Raw genomic sequence first — 16196 nt, 5'->3', positions numbered from 1 at the left:
GTTACCGATCTGGTAGCGCTCTCAGTTTGCTAACGATATCGATATGGTTGCACTCTCAGTTCGCTAATGATACCGATCTGGTAGCGCTCTCAGTTTGCTAACGATATCGATATGGTTGCACTCTCAGTTCGCTAATGATACCGATCTGGTAGCGCTCTCAGTTTGCTAACGATATCGATATGGTTGCACTCTCAGTTCGCTAATGATACCGATCTGGTAGCGCTCTCAGTTTGCTAACGATATCGATATGGTTGCACTCTCAGTTCGCTAATGATACCGATCTGGTAGCGCTCTCAGTTTGCTAACGATATCGATCTGGTAGCGCTCTGTTATTGCTACGACAGCGATCTTGTAAATCGTTTCGAGATCGATACTACTCTCGTTATTAAATTTAAAATAAAAATGGCAAACAAGAACAAGTATCGATTTGAAGAACCGAAATTTCCAGATGTTCGAATTTGAACAACGCTTTAGCTGTCAATTAATTCGCTTCAAGGCCAAAAATTGCAAGACGAAAGTGACATCAAAAGACTTTTAAGGGCAAACAAGGTTTAATTAAAGTATACCTAGCCCTCTAGAGGCGCTTCTCGGAACTAACGACCAACCGAGTGAAAGGGGAAATAAAATGGGAGTGGTAATTTAATATAAATTTATATTTAATTAAATTTTCCGCAACGAAATTTTAATTAAAAACTTATAATTGGATTAAATTACGACCGTTAATTATATTGTGAATCCCGGGCTATTTGCAGTTATTGGTCGTTCACAAGTTACGTAACGTAGTAAGAAACGGCTTTATAGATCCATCTATAAAATTTCCAAATGCGAAAAATACTAAATCCGGTACGTTTTGGGTTTCAACTTTTGTTTTCTTATCGTCAAGAACTACTTGAACATTTTGCAGAAACATTTCGACACAAATAATATGGAACGTTGTAAGAGGCATAAAAAACCCAGATAATTATGATTTGACCTTTGACCCGAGGTATTTGAATTCCAAATTAACTTTAAATAAAATGTAAGGTTATGAGAGGGGTGGTGAGCTTTTTCACCTCGCAGCAAGACTTCGATCCCAGCTTTTGGCACTGGGTGAAAAACTAGGAACAACTCCTTCCGCGTAGAGTTTGCAAGTTCTCTCTCCGCTGGTTAAATAGTTTTTCCTTTCCATAAAAACTTGTTGAGGTTAACGGTAATAGTGAGTGTAGGGAGCTGTTCGCTAGCGTGGCATGAAGGGCTTGCCTACGCATTGTAACCCGGCCACCTGAATTAAAGGCGGTACAAGTCGCTAGATGACTTGAGCCTAAGGTGGTGCCAAGGGTATTAACCTAAGATGGTTATTTTCATTTAACAGGAGAGTGTAATGGGCGACAAAGCTGGTATTAGGGAAACTTAATTGCTGAATCTGCACAAACTGCACAGTTACAATGAAGCTAATATTTCTGGCGCTGCACGACGCTAGCGCCAAAGGTAAAGCACGTTAATTTAAATTAAATTATACTAACCGAATTGTGCTGAGAGCTAAACTTAGATTTCGCGATTGAAATGCTTATTGATATTATGTTACTTATGCTATAAGTAATTCCCAACCACCACGAATGAAATTTTGTACCTGATAGTAGTTATGGCAAAGTCAAAACTTCAAGTCGTGCTTTGTGATCAAAAAGTTGTGGTATTTTGATATGTAAGCTAATATAGGTTACGAGCAACACAATTTGAAGAATTTGGGGAACGTAGTGACCAATTGCAATGAAACATAGCTTAATGTAGTACTACGTCTAGTCAAAGCTAAGAGCAACAAACACAAGGAGAACGCAGCTAGCCTTTAAACACGCTAACGAAGGGTTGTGTACGAATTTCATTGGACGAGCGTCACGAGCCTTTACCCTGAACGTTTTACGGGCGGGGGGGGGAAGACAATTTCCGAATTTTCCCCTTCCGACGGAAGCAGGCGCTAAAGCGTCTAGCCAATGAAAAACGTACCCAAGAAAATCCACGACTTTTGACGGGTTACGTTCTCCTTGTGTGGGGTGTTGTGTTTGTTGCTCCTAGGTCAAAGCTTAATTTTTAAAGTTGACCTGAGATATATTCCAGATGAAATATCACCATAATTTCAGATCTAAGGGATGCCATGACACCATTTTTGTAAATTCGAGATAAATGTGTTTTTGTTTTTAATTTTCATTGTTTCTTATGATTATGTAAATTGCCCTTACTGATATATCTTATCTAGAATTTTATTGTTGGCGGTGTAATTCATAAAATTGTATCGTTCTAAAATGAGTAACGATTAATTGGTTTGGTAAATTTTGCATTCCAATTTTTTGAGTTATAGCCAATTTCGGTTTAGTTTAGCAAACAGAATTTCAACGACGCTTTTGGTTGCCTGAAGTCTTTTAAACTGTTTTTAATCGTTAAATGAATATTTCGTGAATATAATCACCCTTAATTATACCACTAAATCGAAATTGTTGCTGAAATTTAATAAATTTGCGGCGACAAAGTTACGAATTTGTATAAACGTTCGGTTTCTCCGCTAGCATCGTAAATTTAACTCGAAACAAGGCGAATCGCTTTGACACGCGAGTAATTACAAAGTTAGGCCAACAGGACCACCTGCCGTTGCTGATCTTATCCGTGAGTAATTTGCTTTCAGCAGAAATTTACTTCGAAATTAATGGCTTGCCTCTGAAATTCGCGTCGTGCATAATAAACGATAACAAATATTCCCAACGCATAAAGCGGAAAATCGATACAGCGTGATTCGGAATAACTCAGAAAATCATAACAACGAGTCGGAGTAAGCCATAATCGCTATATGACCAAACAGAAATAAGGCAAAATTATCCAAAATTTATTTAAAATAAAAGGTTTCTAGAACTAAGAACGAACTGGAATTAGGCCGAAACGGAATAAAATATAATCATATTTATAATGAAAAAGGTTGCAGATTTTTTGGATTTTATTTAAATCGATTAATTGGATTTAAATCAGATTTTAATAGATTTTTTAAGGTTTTATGCCTGTTTTCTTGAAAAATTCAATAATTTGTAGCGGTAATGTAAACCAAAATTAAAATTAAATTAATTAAATTTTATTATTAATTAAAAATTAAATGTATTAAATTTCATTATTAGTTAAAAATTACATTTATTGAATTTTATTATTAATTAAAAATTAATTTTATTAAATTTTATTATTAATTAAAAATTAAATTTATTAAATTTTATTATTAATTAAAAATTAAATTTATTTGAGTTTACATTTTCATAAATACATTGATTTTGTAAATTGCTCATTTTAAATCGTGATTTCAGTCACATATTTAAATCAGATCTGTCAGACATAACTGGAATGAGCTGGAACCAGATAAAATAAAACTAGGAATGAATCGAAACAACGCATAATCGAACGAAGAATCCATACATTTTGTACTGAATATCTGGTTTTAAAATTCAATCTTAATTAACTTACACCAATTAAAAATTAATTTAATATCTGTTAATTCGAGGAACATCTCTATTTTTAAATTTACTTTATTTCCACTTATGGTATCTGCTTAACTTCCATTAGAATTTACTCCGATTTTGCTTAATTTCCATTAAGATTTACTCCGATTCTGCTTAATATTTATTAGGATTTACTCCGATTCTGCTTAATATTTATTAGGATTTACTCCGGTTCTGCTTAATTGTCATTAGTATTTACTCCGATTCTGCTTAATTTCCATTACAATTTACTCCGATTCTGCTTAATTTTTATTATAATTAAATTCTGCTTTATTTCTATTAGAAACAAATTCTGCTTAATTTCTATTAGAATTAAATTCAGCTTAATTTTCATTCGGATTTACTCCTATTCTGCTTAATTTCCATTCGAATTTACTCCGTTGCTGCTAAATTTCCATTTGAATTTAGCCCGATTCCGCTAAATTTCCATTTGAATTTACGCCGATTCTGCTTAATTTCCATAAGAATTTAGTCCAATTCTGCTTAATTTCCATTAGGATTTTCTCCGGTTCTGCTTAATTTTAAATTGGAATTTACTCCGATTCTGCTTAATTTCCATTAAGATTTTCTCCGGTTCTGCTTAATTTCCATTGGAATTTACTCCTATTCTGCTTAGTTTCCATTAGGGTTTACTCCGGTTCTGCTTAATTTCGCGTGGGAAAATCCTTTTCTTCGTTCTGCCAATTTATAAGCCTCATTTCAGTTTCCCTTTTCAAGAACCAGCCGTCCTCGCCGATACGCAGAGAACGTTTATAATTAATATTAACGATAAACATCACCATCATCTTTAATCACGCAAATTAGAGTAATGACTGGAGGTCATTCGTCGGGACCGTTGTTAGTGCCGAAGTAGAATCTATTTATTTATCTGATTAAGCCGCATTTTCGCTCAAACTTTATTTGGACTTCAAAGTAAAAACCATATGTTAAGCTTGTTAGCTCAGAAAAAAAAATAAAGTTAATGTGACAAAATTGTTTGTTTGGACAGAAGTGCCCTTGACTGCCTGGCGCTCGGTACTAATTACCTAAACAACTCTGAAGTCGCGCGCATCAAAAGCTCAATTAGTCTTGTCCATATGTTTCGGCCAAAGACAAAAACACAGCAGTGTCACTAACAAATATCAGTCTCCTTGGAGGGTGGTCCATTAGGACAAAAACGCCGCGATGCCGAACGTCGACGCTAAACAAATTGTGTTAAAGCTTAGTCTCCACTTAGTAATAATGCATTTTTCTTCACAAAAACCTTTCATGTCCTAAAGATGAGCACTAAGGCTTAGACCTAACGAGGATATTTCGCGTCGACGCAAAACCAATTACCTGATTTTGAAATGACGCTTTGAGTGGGACAGTGTACCTACATGCCTCAGGCAAAAAGCTTTATTTTGCTGTTATTTTTGGGCCAAAACATGACCGTTAAAAAGCCGTTAATTGCATTAGGCCTAAAGCTAAGTTTTCTTTTAGCGCTAACAATAAAGTGTTTTGTCTGTACAATAGTAAAAACAAGTTTCGTTCTAAAGAGATTGCCGTTATGTGCGTTATTTATCTATGATTATTTGTACGCTCAAAATTAAATTTAAAAGCCGTTAATTGCATTAGGCCTAAAGCTAAGTTCGCATAATTTTGTTTACAAGCTTTAAAATTATTTTCGTCCGACAGCTTACCTACGCGCTAGTGGAAGACTAAGACTTACGGGGAAACTTTGATTCAACTTAAAGAAAATTGTATTAGGCCTAACGAGGAAATTATCGTCGAACCACGCAGTAGCGGCGTATTCGCCTTAAGGAAAAGCATCCTTTAATCAAATTATTTTAGAACTGAATAACCCCTTTTTTGAGATCCTACTTTTTCAAACGAAAATTACTTTTTGAAGTACTGAAATATTATTTTCAAAATGAGTAACATTTTGAGATTTGGTTAGACCATACTTAACGACGTTTTAAATTTTATAGCAAATTTTTAGTATCATAGAATCTCTTTGGTTTGAAGTGTGCGAACGTTGAAGTAATTGAAAAATTAATAAAGATGAAAACATATAAGAGTTTTATAAAATCTAAGTAAAATATACTTTGATCAGCTAAAACTTTTAGAAGTTAACGGTAATAAGTGTAGGGAGCTATTAGCCCCCGTGACATGAAGGGTTTGCCACCACCATCCTACGCATTATAACCCGGCCACCTGTTTAAAGGCAATAAAAGTCTCTAGAGGACTTGGGTATTAGCCTAGGCATTGGAAGAAGTCAGTTTTTAAAAACCAATGAGATATCGAGTCGAGGGGAAAATAGTCGATATAATCCCTTGACCCTGACATACAATTTTCGCGGTTGAGGACAAGTATAAAGTGTACTCTCTAAGGGAACTGAATACATAACAACCATTAACAAACTTGCTTAAATGCTATCATCTGAAACGTATGAAAACAATAACACTTTAGCACTCCGTATATGATCGAATCCCACGTATTTAGGTCAAGACCAACGAATCATCCACAGTTATCCTACAAAGCTTTATAATTTCCCCAAATTATGTCGTGAGGTCTATCAGGAAAAGAGCCTTGAAATGACAACTGAACAATCAAATTGCACACAACCGCTGAATACTTTACACATTGTTCGCGTGGTGATATTTTTCGAAAAGCCTATTTGTCTTTACCATATGTAAGATAAGAACTCATAAGTGTGCTTTTGTATAACATCTTAATAAGAAAATTTCAATGAGACTATGTTTCACACGGAACAAACAATTAGTGGACCGTAAATGGAAAATTCTTAGATTCATCGTGCTATTGAAAATGTCACCAAGGAAATAATATTTCGTGATCGCTAGGCACGAGCTAAACTATTAATTGTAAAAACCAGAGCCACGCGAGGAATTATGGGTGTTTTCCAAATCCGCTTCACTAACTTCCGTTTTCCATTTCTAAAATCGATGACGCAATTTTCGTCATTGTGTTGGAAATGACGTAATTTACATCATATTTCGTCAACCAGGTTTCATTAAACAAAATACTTTGGTGGCTTACTTATGATTGATTGGTTCCTTACAGGATCGTTGCCATTTTGAGGGTAGTGTAGCAAAATCGCGTGTTTCTTTGGAGCGCAAAGGTATGTCTTAGTCACGACACGGAAGGTGAGAGACTATGTCAAATTCGACCCAAACTTTTAAAAGAATTCTGTGGCCCTTTAAGACAGCTACTATGGCCTAAAACCAAAGACAGGTTAAGCTACCCCTTGAAAACGTGTAAGGTAACTTGTAGGAGTGTAGACGTATAGCTTTATTGTGTATCAGTCTATACGCGTACACGTTCTTTCCTCACGTTTAACTGTATTTGCTTAATCTTTCTATGACAACGAAATTACGAAATAAAAATTATAGGCTCAAATGTGTAAAATGTAATTGACATTTTACAAAATGAAATGAAATTAACATTCTTTCGTTTCGGAGTGTTCAGACGAAAAGGGAATTTATGCAAAAGGTACATACTTGCCTGTTATAATATTTTGATGGAAATTTATATTTGTTATAGCTCGGTATAATTACTTATGACACGTTAATTAACTATACTTTTATGATATTAAAAATTTATGATGACCGCAAATAAATGAAGACTAAGTCTTGCACCATCTGGGTGAAAACTCGGAACATTTTTAGACATAAATTAATGATACTGAAATTACTGAATAATGATTATAATTTTGGATTTTTTTGCGCTACATTAAAATATTTGAATATCTATTTCGATTTGACATTTTTTAATCATGTTAATTTCGGATTTAATTTTAAAACTCAATCAACTAATATTTTATTTTCCGCAGACCGATTTTCCCAATATTTCCCTAAAAGTTATCTCTCAAAATTTCCATTTGGTTTCCTTTCTTAAGAAATATTTTCCCAATATATTCCAAAGCAATTTCTCTCAAAACTTCCATTACACTTTCCAAAGAGTTCTTAAAATAATATTTCCAAACGTTCAAACCCCCATAGACTACTATGAGCTCCCTAGGATTTTCTTAAGATTTCTTGGGACAATTTTTGTAAGGGATATTATTACGCAAGAGCAATAATAAAGTCAAATATTTAATAAGAAGACCTATCGATTTAATTTGGTACTTTTTACGGCAAACATTTTGAATCCTCATAAATGTCCCTGATTTCCCTGATTTTTATTAAAAAAAGGAAATTCCATGACTTGGGTGTTAGCCTAGCTGATTATTATTATTTTAACAAGGTTGAAAATTTTTAGGATTTTTTTAAAAATCGATTAATATTATTTAAATCCGATTTTAATTGATTTTTTAAGGTTCTATGCCTGTTTTCTTTACAAATTCAATAATTTGCAGCGGTGATGTAAACCAAAAATTAAAATTAAATTTATTAAAATTTATTATTAATTAAAAATTAAATTTATTTTAGTTTTTTTTTAATCGTACATTTTCATAAATACATTGATTTTTTTAATTCATTGATTTAAATCGCGATACCATGGCTGATTTGATTGTGTTTAGTTTGGAAGGCGCCTATAAGCTAACAATCGTACATCCGTGGTAGAAGTAGAACTCTAAAGTGCGGTACAATAAATTGCATGTGTGGCGTATAAAACTACTTTTATTGCATCTTTCGTAAAGTAATAAAATAGTCTAGACTGCCTTGATAAAAGACTTCAATTAAAATGTGTAAAATGGGAAATCTTCAGGAGGTATTTTGACCATTAAAGTAAGTGATCATCCCATTTTAAGTGGTAACATTTTCGCTCAACTCTTTTCGTTCTTTTTTGAGCAGCAAAATTTTTGCTCATGAGCAAAAATAAAAAGATATTTTCCCGCTCAATAATTGATTTTATATAATAAAAAGTGGTCTTGCCCAACTTGTTAAAATGTTGCTCTTACGTCACAAGACCCAGCTTTATTAGTACATTCTTCGCACGAGCGACTTAGCACGCGCGCTGGAAAACCTATATTCCGCTGGCGAGTGTAGCGCGCGCTCGTAGTCTTGTAAAAGTAAGAGACTGGGACGTCAGAGCCACATTTAAACAAGAAGACCAAGTTACTTTATGAAAAGAACTATTTCGCTCAAAATGACAAAAACCGCTCAATATAATTAAGTTATTGGCATTAAATTACAAATTATTCTAATTAAGAAGATAAGAAGCCCACATACACTGAATCCCACATTACATATTATTATCATAAATATGTACGTTATAACATTAGTAACATAAATCAATAAGTATGACAACAAAATTTATCACAATTTTTAAAGTTATTGCGCAATCAAGGTACCACTCGGTTCGGTAGCAAGTTCAAATCGAATCCGGGCGAGAGTGTCAGTGTACGAAAATTACCATTAAAACAATTCAAAATGTCACACTAATTGCGATTATGCATACTTACGCTTATAAAAATAACTAATAAGAAACAACGTTACCTTAATTTCAAAATATCGTAACTTAACTTGTATTAAATCTAGAGTTACGACCTTTCGAAACTAAGGTAGAAAAATAAGTTCTTAACCGATAATCAAATATATCTAGAGTTACACCTTTTTTAAACTAAGGTAGAAAAATAAGTTCTTAACAGACAATTAATTATATCTAGAGTTACACCTTTTTAAACTAAGGTAGAAAAATCAGATCGTAACCTATAATCAAATATATCTAGAGTTACAACTTCTTTAAACTATGGTTGAAAAATAAGTTCTTAACAGACAATTAATTATATCTAGAGTTACAACTTTTTTCAATTAATGTAGAAAAATCAGTTCTTAACCGATAATTAATTATATCTAGAGTTACGACTATTTTAAACTAAGGTAGAAAAATAAGTTCTTAACAAACAATTATATCTAGAGTTCCAAGTTTTTTAAACTAAGGTAGAAAAATCAGTTCTTAACCGATAATTAATAATATCTAGAGTTACAACATTTTTAAACTACGGTAGACAAATAAGTTCTTAACAGACAATTAATTATATCTAGAGTTACACCTTTTTTAAACTAAGTAAGAAAAATAAGTTATTTACAGACCATTAATTATATCTAGAGTTACGACTTTTTTAAATTAATCTAGCGAATTAACTGTATAACATCGACAATAGACAGCGAAATAACAAATTCAAGTAACTCACCCTCAGTTACACCGGTGTCTCCCATCTTTTCGACGTCTTTCTACCGGCTATGATGGATAACGGTTCGCTTAAAACGGCGACTGCGGCGCGCGATTCACTCTTTTGCGAGGCCTTGGCTTTCTACAAAACGCTATCGATGGCCTCGAAGAGGAAATTACGGGGGCAACCGTTCGGTACTGGTACAGTTCGAAGCACTGCGGAGAAGACACGACGATGGCGAGCGGAGAAAGCTAATTCGGCGCGTGGGAAGAACGGAGATGCGCAGACGGGTGGCGTCGCCGTGATTCTCGGCCACGATCGAGGCTATTAACGGCGCCTGGCGTTTGTCTTCGGAGATATACGGCAGTCGATATAATTGGCAAAGAGAGTTCTTTCGAGAAAAGGGAGTTCGCCGAAATACGCGTGTCCGCTTTTAATAAGGGCCTTTCTCGCTTACCACTAACTCGTAACAATGTTTCCTCGAATCTTTGTCACCGAACAAAGGCGTAGACACACGCGAGACGCGTTTCGCTCGACTCCTGGGCGAGTGCCTGCTCCGACTGGCTTTCGCGTTGTGCCAGTGGAGATTGAGCGCGAGCGGTCGCGTGCCTTTCTCCACCGCTTACCCCCCTTTCCACCCCCTCTTTCTTCTCGCGAAGCCTACTCCGTTTTTCATCGCTTACTTCCCCCTTTCCGCCCCACTTTCACATAAGCCTTTGTTATAGTACGGGCTTATTACCTTTCTAGCGTTATCGGCGCGTCGCCACAATCTGACAGGAAGAAATGCAAGGCGAGGGGTAGAGAAGGGGTTTGGTAGGAGGTGACGTCACGGAAGCCTGGCTGTTATCGTTAATTGTTTCGTGTCGATTTATAAGGGTAGAGTAAGGTTAAAGTTGTCCGTGATAAAACTAGCATTTAGTCGAATCTAAAGGAAAGTTTAGATCGATGTCTAACAGAAATGATGCTACACCTCGACATAGGTCAACGCCAAGACCTGGGCTCTAGCTCACCTCACTGAATTAGTATTTGAGCTTACGGTTGGTCTTGGGCTCACCATGGATTAACGTTTACAATATTTGCTCCAGACGTACCCTGGTGGCCAGAATTGTCAACGACCGGAAGTCTCGATTTTACCGATACACGGGGGGAAAGTTGCAAAGGGGTGCATTCGCGATTTCGTTTTATTCTGCTATTATTTGTACCTTTTAATACGCATGATTGATGAAATTATTATTTTTGTAGGCTAAGGCCTATCTATTGAAAACTTGTTTACAGTAAACAAATAAACGAAAAATTAGGTGATATACATAAATGGCTTAAAAACAATATGAAATAGGTTGCTTACAGTATTTATTTTCTACAATTAACCTGGAAGCTCCAGAGCCACCAAGGTACTGACCATGATTGAATTTTACAATTTCAAATGTTACATTCAAACAAACCATTGGAAAAATATTAAATTCGCCGAAAGGCACCGCTATATGGCGACGTGTCAAGAAATCTTGTTCCGGATTTGTATCGGTAAAGGGGGTAGAATTGAGGGGGCAGCCTCGTTTGAAACAAACCTCTTCAACTCGTAGTATAGTAAAACGTATTAGAGATAACTATCCCTGTAAGGTTATTTAATCCATGGGCTCACCTTGGTCTCACCAATTTTTGGCCGGGTCTCGGACTCGAGCTCGCAATCTAACTTTTCCCGCCGATGTGAGGTCTCGAACTCAGTAGAGTAAAAACCTACAAACCGTCTCTTGCTCGGAATTACTGTAGTTATAAATATACGGGCAGTCTCAGGCTCACGCTCACTATATTTACAAATCGACGGGTATCTCGGGCTCAGGCTCACTATAGTTACTTACAAAAAAAATGGTGGCCTCGAGCTCGGTCTCACTATGTTTTAAAACTACTAAATGCTCAACTAGATTTTTCATCGCGCAATTTATTTATCAAATAACCCAATTAGTTTTTTCGAGCTCCATTCCGACATCACTGGCACACCTGGAAGACAGTCGGAGGCGGTCAGGCAGCCCTGGAAACCAGACGGCGCTCGGCCGCGTTAGCTTCTAACCCTTTTTTTGCTTAGGGCTAAACAATATTGCGAATTGGAAGGAGATCGAGCTTATCCTCAGATACGGAAACAGTATTCAAATCGGTCTCGGGCTCGGGCTCAATCGTTATCGTGAGCTGAGCTCGGGCTCACCTAAGATATGGAAACTACCAAAATCAGTCTCGAGCTCCAGGTTGAGATCTTAGTACGTTAATTTTTAATACGGGCTCGAGCTCCAAGTAATGTGAATCATGAAACGGGTTCAAGCACGAGCTCGAAGTTATTTGTATTTTAACAGGGGCTCAAGCTCGGGCTCACTAGTTACAATATTTGTCCCACAATACCTCAGCTCGGGCTCAGTTTTAATGTAAAAACTTATCGGCCTCGTCTCAAGCTCACAATATTTATTTAAAAATATCTGAGCTCGGGCTCAATGAAGAAGCTAGGCCGAAAAAAAACGTTATGGTTTTTATGAAACCATTTTTATACATAGAAAAAGCTATACCTACAATTCCCAAGTGCAATTTATTGGGTCACAAGACGGGGACGGGAATTAGCTTTTATTTGACTCGATTTTCTCATAATTTCGATAACTTCGGTTAATTTACTTCTGATTATATCGAAGAAGTCTAGGCGTCCTGAGTCCCTAGTTCACTTGGCCCTCCAAGAGTCCACTTCGATTCGGTTTTCAGGCTGCTTGGCCCATTTGACTAAAATGTCTCCAGTCGGCCCCTGAATTGTTCCAAGCAATTTTATAAGTCGAAATGTAGGTTATCTTTTGTTCAATTGAGGTGAAACCTGTGAGTGTCACCAGATGTTAATATTATATCTCTTAAGAGATAGTATTCATCTAGGCGCTAAAAATGAAAAATGTACCAATTACTCAGATATACGGTTAAATTTAAGAAAACGTTTCTTAGGACCTTTTTCACTCCTTGTTACCCAAAAAACACGCCTTTAAATTTGTGCCAGACTTCTCTGAAACACCATGTACATAAAATTTACAATATTATTCTAGTTCACCCAATGGTTAATGACCTTACATTATGTAAATTGAATTTAGTCAAAATTAATAGACTGTAAACAAAATTATTTGAATTGCACAATATTATGGGAATTTACCCAATATTAATCAAATATAAAAAAATTTATTTCAATTTACCCAATTTTATATAAATATAAACAATATTATTTCAATTTACCCAATTTAATATAAATATAAACAATATACTTTGAATTTGCCCAATATTATATCAATTAACCCAATATTATTTGAAATTACTCAAAAAGAGTCAAAATCTCGGTCAAAATTATTTGAATTTGCCTAATATTATTTGAATCTACCCAACATTATTCAAATACACAAAATATCAGTTGAATTTCTCCAAATTTATATGAATGTAGACAATGCCATTTGAACTAAATTGATATTATTTCAATTTACCCAAATTTAATGAATTTAACTAATGTATTCGAGATTTCCCAATTTTATATGAAATTTCAACCATGATTATTTCAGTTAATCCAATAACATAATAACGAACCCAATATTATTTTAACTTGCCGAAATGTATTCAAATTTACCCATTTTATATGAATTTGCCTATAATTTTTCTAATAACTATAATAATACCGAATTTATCGCACCAAGAGGTACATTGATATGCGCTATTTTGCAAAACGAATTAAGAAACTTATATTTTTACATACGCCCAGTGGCGTAGCCAGGGGGGTGGGCACAGGGGCACATGTCCCCCCTGAAACGTATGGTCGTACGTACAAATATTTTTATTTTTTATCTTTTTTTTTTCAATGGCGTGCCCCCCCCCCCCCCCCGAAACAAAATCCTGGCTACGCCACTGCATACGCCATTTTGTAAAATTGCTTCGGATTTCTTTCAAGATAGAAAGGACTTATTTTTTCGATAACTTAATGAAACAGAAAAATTCAGATTAATCGACGAATAATTACGGAACTTATACGACCATGAGACATTTTGACATCCGCCATTTTGCCAAATGGGTACGAATTTTATTAAAATTAATGGGACTTATTATCTTTAATAGTATAAAATTTCAAACTAATCGGTGAATAATTTCCGCAGTTATCACCTCATAAGTTATATTTATATCGGCCATAATTAAAAATGGCGTCGGATTATTATGGAAAACCTATAGGGCTAATTCACTCGGGCAGATAATGAAACGTAGAAAATTTCAGATTAATTAACGAATAATTACGGAACTTATCGCACCATGAGTTTTATTGGTATCCGCCATTTTGAAAAATGGCGTTGGATTTCTATCGAAATCTAAAAGGCTGTTTATATCGTTCAGATAACTTAATGTAGAAATTTTTAGATTTTTCGGTTTTACAAATAATTTGTATTATACTTAAAACAAGTTGGCAAGCCAAAATATACCTCTCCTCGGAAGAATTGTCCCTAGTGGTATTAATTTCTCGAGATAACCCTTAAAGATATATCTCCGCTATTTAGAGTTATTTGTTAAAAATATTAACCCATTTCTATCCCGCCCGGTATAAAATTTTTATTATAATTAAAATAATTGAGACGAAACGACCAATTTTAATTTATTCAGAATATCATAAGTTAAGTAGTTACAACAGTAAGTTAGACGTACTATAACAATGCACAATTGAATTAAACCCTTTTACAGAACAAGTTTATCAGTTAAATATAATACGAAGCAAATTTTAATGAAATAAATATCTACAGAGGCTTTTTGGAATTACTCGCTTACGAAATACTTGCCGCATCTTTAACGCTCATTTTATTTCAACACTCGCCCTTGATGAAGATACCGTAGATATCTGGTAGTGGACGACTCGTTCACTTCCTGTTGACGTTGTGACGCATACCACATGAAAAAGACCAATGCCGTCCAATTTCCAATATCATATAATGACTCGCACACCCAAGAAATCATTGACTGCGTTAGAAATCGTAGATATCCAAATATCCACACCAAATGTATTTACAAGAAGCAAAAACCTTACCATCAACAAAGCACAGAGAGCCACTTGACTAACCGCCAGCTTTTAAAGCAATTAACGTTAAATTATCTCCTTTAATTAACAGAACTATATATAGGTCGTTAAGAAAGTGGACCACCCACAGGGTCTACCCTTTAACCCTCTAATCTCGGCTGACTGCGCTAAAACAAGATTTAACCTTTAAAAAATACCAGATTAGGCCTTCATAAATTCATTAATAAAAAAAGACTTTATTACCTATTATGCTTACGATGCCTGTCTTAATTTCAGTGAATCTAAGCAGCTATCGGTGGTTCTGTGGTAGAGCGCTCGACTGCCAAGCCGAATGGTCTGGGTTCGAAACCTGGGTGGCGCATTTGTTTTTAATCAATAGAGAAACGCTAAATTAGAATTTCTTCGATGCAATAATTTCAATTTCAATTCTATTTCAATTAAATCAAAATTTCGTACTCTATTAAATACGCTTCCGATAAAGCTGAAGGTCTAATTTTCAATAAGGCGTAACAAGTGTCGGTGGTTCTGTGGTAGAACGTCCGCCTGTCAATCAGGAGGTCTCGGGTTGAAATCCCGCCCGATGCGATCGCAAATTGATACTAAGACGAATACCGTGTACAACTGGTGGAAACCCTGCCATTGGACGTTGAGAGGTAGCATTACACTCAGCACTCGGTCCGTCCCAAAGTCATTAAGAAGAAGTTGGAGAGAAAACGCCCATATAAACACAACAGACTCAACATGCACATCCATCAGAACACAAACACAACAAATTCAACACTCACAACCTACGCATAAACATTACAAAAACCGTAATACACCAAACCGTCACGACGGTGAGCGAAAAAACACCATCCAAACCAAACCGCAAATGCATCCGTTAACGCTCACCGTCACACGGTGGTTTTGCCAACCCTTTGAGAAACTGCGTACGCAGTGATTACACTTTGCACCGAAAATGCGAACGCGTTCGCAGTCCTGACAGACAGACACACCCACAGACCCACCCACAGACCCACCCACAGACCCACAGACAGACACGGTCGTTGTATAACCCCTCCTAGGGGACTTTGTCCCCTCGGAGAGGTAATTACGACGTATTTATAATTTTTATTCCCCCTTATTAGTGGCAAGTAATTGTCCAAAAATTTTAAATTTACTATTTTTTTAATGGAATTTTTTAAGTTTTGTCATTTAGAATTTGTCATTTTCCCATGTTATTTTACGTTGAATTTTTACATCTCCGAGGGGACTTTGTACCCTGGAGGGCTATTACAATCACTGTGTCTGTCTGTCTGTCCTGTGAACGCGTTCGCATTTTCCGTGCAAAGGTTAATCATTGCGTACGCAGTTTCTCGAAATGTTGGCAAAACCACCGTGTGACGGTGAGCGTTAACGGATTCACACTGACTTCAGTTCGGAGAGCGTCGCGGGGAGAAAGAAATCCCCTTAGATGGCCGCGGAAGACCGGTGACTCCCGCAAGTCCATCCGCCGTTTCGTTGCCCTCCACTCCTACATGAGCCGAGCACCAAAGGAAAG

At 35.9% G+C, this 16196-nt stretch overlaps 1 protein-coding gene across 1 annotated transcript in view; it reads right to left on the bottom strand.

Moving 5' to 3' along the window:
* LOC149956012 (synaptotagmin-A-like) overlaps positions 1-10169 on the bottom strand; it is a 109940-nt gene extending 99771 nt beyond the window's left edge. Inside the window, exon 1 of the mRNA XM_090165360.1 lies at positions 9625-10169. Within this exon, the coding sequence (XP_090021486.1) occupies positions 9625-9649 (25 nt within the window). The 5' untranslated portion in view covers positions 9650-10169. The remainder of the gene's footprint in view (positions 1-9624) is intronic.
* Between the last annotated feature and the right edge of the window lie 6027 nt (positions 10170-16196).

This window comes from Leiobunum rupestre, chromosome 2, assembly GCF_980474605.1.
Source record: "Leiobunum rupestre chromosome 2, qqLeiRupe1.1.hap1, whole genome shotgun sequence".
Classification (NCBI taxonomy): domain Eukaryota; kingdom Metazoa; phylum Arthropoda; class Arachnida; order Opiliones; family Sclerosomatidae; genus Leiobunum; species Leiobunum rupestre.
This window is presented reverse-complemented; position numbering and strand designations above follow the sequence as displayed.